Source organism: Pinus tabuliformis, chromosome 3_2 (assembly GCF_031772625.1).
Source record: "Pinus tabuliformis cultivar Carrire ecotype Pingquan chromosome 3_2, CPIR1, whole genome shotgun sequence".
Lineage (NCBI taxonomy): Eukaryota > Viridiplantae > Streptophyta > Pinopsida > Pinales > Pinaceae > Pinus > Pinus tabuliformis.
In genome coordinates this window covers 439,855,436-439,863,064 of record NC_142302.1, presented here as the reverse complement: position 1 = coordinate 439,863,064, position 7,629 = coordinate 439,855,436, and the positions used below count along the sequence as shown (strand labels likewise).

General features: G+C 38.0%; 1 protein-coding gene across 1 annotated transcript; it reads left to right on the top strand.

Annotated features, from left to right (window-relative positions):
- Positions 1-5,657: 5,657 nt before the first annotated feature.
- On the top strand, positions 5,658-6,407 carry LOC149181200 (uncharacterized). Its single transcript, XM_089414117.1, has 2 exons — positions 5,658-6,014; positions 6,120-6,407. Exons 1-2 carry the CDS (start codon positions 5,658-5,660, stop codon positions 6,405-6,407), a joined length of 645 nt encoding a protein of 214 aa, XP_089270243.1.
- Positions 6,408-7,629: the final 1,222 nt, after the last annotated feature.

Below are 7,629 nucleotides of genomic sequence, written 5' to 3'. Positions count from 1 at the left end.
AAAAGTGGATGTAAAAAATGGCAGAAAATTGAATGTAACATTAGACATAAAATGGGATGAAAAGGTGGACACAACACATGGCTTAACATAGGATGCAAATTTGGATGCTCAAAAGGATGTGAAATTGGATACAAGAAGTGGTGTTAAAAATGATGCAAAATTGGACGCAGCAAATGATGCAAAATATGGTGCAAAATGGGATGCGAAAAAAGGAGACAAATAAAACGTAAAAGTTGACATAAAAAATGGTCCAAAAAAATGCAAAAATGGATGCAAAATTTGGTGCTAATCAAATTCAACATATGGTGAAAAGATAGGCACCAAAGCTGGTGAAAAACTAGATGGAATAATAGGTGCAAAATTAGAAGCAAAAACTAGTGTAAGACTAGATGTAACACCTGACATAAGACTAGATGCAAAAGATGGTGTAAACTTGATGTAAATGATGGTGCAAAATAGAAGCAAAGAATGAAACAAAATAGGAAGAAAAAAATGATGAAAAAAAGATGCAAAAAAGGGCACAAAACTAGAAGCAAAACTTGTCATAAAATTAGATGCATATCTTGGTGAAAAATTTGACACAAAAGGTGATGTATAATCTGGTGTGAAAAGGATGAAAAAACTAACGTGAAAAAGGATGAAAAATAAGGTGCAAAAATGACTCTTTAGAAAATGTACAATAGAGCGAGATTTAGCGCAAGTTTCTCATCCCAATTGTCAAAAAAATCCACAAAAATCAGGTGCTAAATTCGAAGCAAAAAATGGTGCAAAACTAGAAGCAAAACTTGTTGTCAAACTAGATGCAAAATTGGAAGGAAAATTTGTTGTAAATATGGTGCAAAACTAGATGCAAAAAGTGGTGCAAAATTAGACGCTAAATATGGCACAAAACTGGGTGCAAAATCTAACGCAAAATCTGGTGGAAAAAACGATGCAACATCTGGCACAAAAAAGGACGCTTTAAAAATTGTACAATAGAGCCATTTTTTGGACCAGGATGTTCATCCCAATTAGAAAAAAAATGCACTAAAATATGGCGCTAAGTATGATGAAAATTTCCTATTTTTTTTGTAGTGATCTATGTTCTTCCCTCTTGGATCAGGGTTTCTCCGTCACTGATTTTTTTTTTGTCTTTGGTTTTGGCCACTAAATATAGCCACTTATCCATCAAAGAGCATAACTTGGCTCTGATACCACTTGATGTAGCAGAGGCAAGTTCTCTTATTTTTTTCAATCTCCAAAACATAATCCTTCTTTTACATTTAATAGCACTATATTAACTCATGATTAAAACCTAGTTCAAGTTTCCTAGACTCTCTCACCTTAACAATTTGACCATGTGCCAAATTCTTGGGATCTCGCCTTGCTCGAGGCATTAGCCTTTCTATGACCTCCAAGTTGAATCCTTCATATTATATGAATTAAGCAACTAATGTTTCACATCTAACACTCTTAGTATAAAGTAAGATATTTCTTCCTTTATAGCGTCATTGGGCCTTACCCCTTTCAGGAGTCAAAATAAGCTATGATGAAACTCGACCAAGCCAATCTGGATCCCACTTCTAGTCAGGGGTCAAGCAACTGAACCCTTATATTTTCTTTTGCAAATACGATTCAAACCCACAAGCCCGACTATATGGGCCCCGCCTAAAGGTCGGTGTCGAGATTTGGTTGGCTCTACTCGAGGTCGAGATTGAGGTCTATTAACCACACTCTTATCCATCCATGAGCCGACTACCACTTGTCCCGACTAACACTTAGCCCCTTAATGCCTCTATTGTTATCAACGCAACGAATTTTGACCCCCCTTTAGTCAATGAACTTCGGTTGGGAGAAACACTATGCCACCCTGTGACTTGATTGTTTTCTCCTCTTGGTGAATTAGTATGGTTCATAGGAGTGAGATATCACTCTAGTCTGTAATAATCTTGAGGATTCACACTTTGCCTGAACTGAATAAATTCTTCGAACAATTATAAGGAGATTTTCATATTCAAATAGTGTCTGCACAAGATTCACAAGAAGAAGTAAAACAATAGTGTATGCCTCAAATAGGAACTTGAAGGCTTTTGTAGCATATTCAGTGAGCACTCTTGTCTGTCTACTTTCCTTATCCATCCTCGCCCAAATCAATACATAATTAGGATACAAGGATTATGACTCGAAGCAAACATACACATGCATTTATGCATAGCTAATGTAGTGACCAAGATACCAATAATGTAATCCAAAGCATATTATGAAGATTCTTAATCCTCAAACTCTCTATTCGAATGAGAGACAATTGAAACTGACCAATTGAGTCATATTAAACAATTTCATCACACAATTTGAGGTCATTTACCCTTATGTATAGGAAAAGGACTCGAAACCATATCATTCAATCATGAAATATTTACAATAAAATTCCCTGGACCCTTTGTCCAAGTGCTCCAATCTAAGACTTCTAATTTTGTCTATTCAACTATTTCTCCCTCTTAGTCTAGGTCTCTATCTACTAGACTCTGTCTCTCATACTCTTTTCTAAACTTTCTAGATATTTCCATGAGACAAACTATATTCTAATAGACCCAGAGAAAACAGGCACTCAATGTCCACTTCTCCAAAAACTAACTCACACCTTATTTAGACACTTGTTATTGTTACATATGCCCATTTGCGCAAAATACTAGCTTGCCTAAAATATGCTAACAACGTAATTGTCTAGGTCCTTCTTACCATGGGACACATAGAATTACCTCAAAGTCCAACCATTTCCAATTGATATAATTTGCATTTTTAGGAATTTACACTACCCTCTTGGGATTTACACAAAATAAGTTGCATAGAGGGTTATGCTCCTACATCATTTATTTGAGGTGATAGAAGAGAGAAGATTTTGGGAGTATCACCATCCTCATAATGTAACTTGAAAGTAGAATTTAATTAAAATCCACAACCCTAATATAACAATAAGAAAGAAATCAGGTGTGTCATAACCGTATACCTACATTTCTATTTACTTTCAACCATTTTTCTTATCGGAAAATTTTTAACTAACTCATTACCTTGATGTCCAAGTTAATACTACTAAGTAACTTTACAACTCCTTGGAGACGGGGTTACTTTATAAGTACATCGGAAGTCAATACCACCCTAGAGTATTCTTAGAGGATGACTAAATCAACATCAATAGTGGTCCGTCCTTTCATGGTGAAGTTTTCTCCCAAGGCTGGACAATACCACACAATAGGTATGCCAAGTTTAAGTGGAAAATGCGGGGGTACGTTCCATCGATCTTCCTCGTGGAAAACTCAACAACTTTACCAGTTAATGTCAGTGAAGACCAGTTAATGTCAGTTCTTTTTAAGTACCATTCACTAAGATTTTTCTACATTCGGATTGTTCAGTAATTTGTCCACGTTCATTCTCTGTTCAAGTTGTTTGTCTCTTCATGGCCGCCAAGTGAAGGCTAATCAATACATTTCTTTCAACCGTGTGATATACGGCAGAATTCACTGTACAAGTGTCTGTTTTACACGGCAGAATTCACTGTACAAGTGTCTGTTTGGCGCACCTAAGCACCAAAAAAAATTTACACATTAAAAAATTTGTTTCCTCCTCGATCTAGAATTAAAATTGATCAATCATATATATATATACCCTCTTAATGATTCATTTATGTTTCATATATATATTTATAATTTTTAATTCTATTAAAATTTTCATAATGCATAATATTTTTTTTACATGTTTTATAATTTTTTAAATTTAATTTTTTATGTGATATACATAGTCGAGATTATATATATATATATAGTCTTTATATGATTATGTCAATAAGTGTGTCTATCTTGGAATATGGCTTCTAGAATTTTAATTTAGATATAATTATTGAGTGAATGGTAGTGATGTAAATTACACAATATTTTTTAGTAGTAGTCATAGATCAAAGGTTGAAATTTATCTCAAAAGTAGTTGTATCTTCTATCCTTTTAATTAAATTGATTAATTAAAAAGAAATGACATATGAACATGAATTATGGTTTTTTGGGCATGTGGTATTACTAAGCCATGGTATTGTGATAAAAATTATTAAAATGTTAAGAATTTCCATGGTAAAGTGGGAGTGAATCTCTTTGGTTAAAAATCTTGTTAAATGTTTTTTTTAATGTATATATGTCTAACTCATATATATTTTTATTTTATAGCTAGCATAACCATATCAATAAAGTGGTTGATATATGCTGATAGGCATGAAATTACACTGATAAGGCTGTATATTAGTGTATGAAAGGTGGAAAATGACGTCGAATGATGTATGTCAATCACTTTATTAGTGTGGTTGTGCTAGTTGATGACCATTGTGTGTTGGGTGTGTGTTATATTTTTTCCACGACTACCCCCACATGCAGCGGGGGGTCACAGGGGGGTGTCAAGACCCCAAGTCAGCATCACCACCCTCGGGTGAGTCGGGCACCCCTCATGGGCGTACATAGGCAAAATGTAGCAAGGCGCGACCGGATGACAAATGTGCGATAGGCGGTTGGGCAATGAGCAGGTGCACGCCCGGGCGAGTCAACATGAGCAAGGTGGCTTGGCGACGCAGTTGGAGAAGTGTGATGGGGGTGCACATTTAAAACGTGCATAATTGAGCGCGAGCAAGCAAGAGAAATGTGATTAAGTGTTGACATGTGATGGAGGAGAAGTTATATGGTGCAATGGGCGACTTTGTGATGAGGCTGACATACCATGTGTGGGTGTGTCGAGTTTGGAGGGTAGGTCGGCTTGGTGGGTCGACACCCCAAGCGACACAACCCAACACTTAACCAACACAATGGACAACATATATATGCTGGATGGCCGAGCATGGAGGAAGGCGTCGAACTTGACAACCAAGTTCGTAGTGAGAAGAAGGTTGGATAGTTTAGAAAAACAGAAGTTCGAGTGAACAATCGCGAGGGAGCCGAGATGGGCTCACAGGGCAAGTGGATCGGGTAACACTCATAGCAATTTGGATTTAATGCAGTTGGGTCGGGTGGTGGCCGCAATGCGTGCGGACCACAGAGCCGCGCCTTTGGCAGCGGGCATGTCGGTGTAGTGGTCGGGTTGCAGCAATGTTGGCACGGCGGGTAGACATGACAACATCGCGCTGCATGTTGGTATTGTGATAAGGTGGAGGTGTGACTGGTGGGCGGTATGGGCATGGTGAAACATGAAACGCCGAGTTGTATGAAATGGGTAGAGGGCGAGTTTGGTGAACCGACCTCCCTATGAAAATTATGTAAAATTTGTACATTGGAATTTTATAAATGAAATTATAAAATTGTTCATATCGTGTTGGTTTTGTTGAGAATTATTGGTACTGTTGTAATGTTAGGATTATTCTGCACATAAGTAATAATGGAGAAAAGTAAAGGTAATGATGTTTGTAGGCATAGTAGCAAAAAATGAAGAAAAAAACTAAGTATGAATGTTCAACTGATGTTGCACGACACTCCATATGGGAAAACCGATTTGGTGCCATGACTGTTGGTATCAAAGCCAGTACAATAGAATGTTGTAGAGACCATATATGTATGCAGGTTCAAGTTTCTGAGTAAAAGAAAAATTGGCTGCATTGTTTGGGGTTTCTTGACTTGGAGATTCATGGAAGAACCATCCAAGCCTTGGTGGACATGGGTGCCACACATAACTTTATGATGACAGGGCTAGTGAAGGAAGTCGGGTTACAGATTGTTCCAACTAATGTGGAGGTCAAGGTAGTGAGCTTGAAGGCTAAAATGTTGGGATTGGTAGATGAAGTGCCAGTTCGAATTGCAGATTGGCAGGGTTGTTTGGAATTCACAATGATGGATATGAATGACTTTGACATGATATTGGGGGAGGATTTTCTAAAGGGTAACAAGGCAATTGTTGTCCCATTTTGTGATGAGATTATGTTGATTGGAGATACATGGGTGTGGGCTTTACCTACTCACCAGCAGAGAAGGGAAGTGAAAGTGCAACATGTGTCTGCACTAAGTATGAGTAAGGTAACATAAGATTCAAATTTTGAGACATATGTGACAACCATCAGGGAGGGTGAGGAGGGTGATGGAGTGCAGATGCCTATTTCAGCTGAGATTTCCGATGTATAGGACAAATATGCATATTTCATGCCTAATGAGTTGTCGAAATTACTTCCACCAAGATGTGCATTGGACCATAACATTGAGCTAGAGCTAGGGAAGCAACCTCCAGAAAAATCTCCTTATCATTTGTCAGGACCAGATTTAGAGGAGTTAAAACTACAGTTGAAGGATTTGGCTAAAGCAGATTTCATACGACCTTCAAGATCCCCATATGGTGATCTAGTATTGTTCCATAGGAAGAAAGATATGAATGAGTTGAGGATGTGTTGTGGTTATCGTGTTCTTAACAAGTAGATGATAAAGAACGCGTATCATTTGCCACTTGTTGCAGATTTCTTCGACAAGATTGCGAAAGCCTGATTGTTTTCCAAGCTAGACTTGAGGCATGGGTACTGTCAAGTGTGAATATCAGAAGGGGATGAGAAAAATACCATGATTGTGACAAGGTATGGGAGTTTTGAGTTCCTTGTCACGTGATTCGGGTTGTGCAATTCTCCTTCTACGTTTTTCACTTTGATGAATGATGTTTTGTGTCCATATTTGGATTTGTCCATGGTAGTATACTTGGACGACATCGTGATATTCAGTGATAATATGGAGGACCATAAGAAGCACTTGGCTTTGGTATTTGAGGCACTGAAGAAGAATCGGTTGTACTTGAAGAAGTTGATGTGTATGTTTTCCTAGACCAAGATTTTGTTCCTTGTACACATAGTGGGTCTAGGTCACATACAGATGGAGCTGAGTAGGATAAAGGAAATTGAGGATTTAGCACAGCCAAAGAATGTCCACGATATGAGAGTGTTCTTGGGGATGACTAACTACCAGCAAAAGTTTGTAGAGGGGTACTCTAAGATGACTGCACCACTGACAAACCTTCTAAAGAAAGATAAGTGATGGAATTGGATGGAGAAGTGCCAAGAATCATTTCAAGATTTGAAGAAGAGGATGGGTACAACACTGATACTGAGGTTACTTGACTTTGAGAGACCATTTGAGGTGCGCACTGATGCTTCAGATTTTGCGATAGGGGAGTACTCTTGCAGGATGGGCATCTAGTGGCATATGGGAGTCGGAAGTGGTAGGAAAGAGAGCGACGATATCTATTTCATGAGAAGGAGATGTATGCGATCATCCACAATTTATAGATATAGAGGCATTATTTGATTTGGAAGCCTTTTTTCTTCAAGACTAACAATGTTGTAGCGAGTTACTTTGCATCCCAACTGAAGTTGTCAGCATAGTAGGCTCTTTGGCAAGACTTCTTGGTAGAATTCGACATGACTATTGAGTATAGGTCAGGGAGACTCCATCCAATTGTAGATGCCCTCAGTAGGAAGGGATAGTTAGTTGCACTTGAGGAGGTAGAGGATCAGGTTGAGAGCAGTAGGAGTCTGGTTCAGATGCCTAGTGAAATGTAGAGTAAACTTCAAGCTAGTGTGGAGATAGATATTCAAGCAAAGAGTATTTTGAAGCAGGTGAAGGAGGGGAAGACTCATAAATTTTTCTTATGATA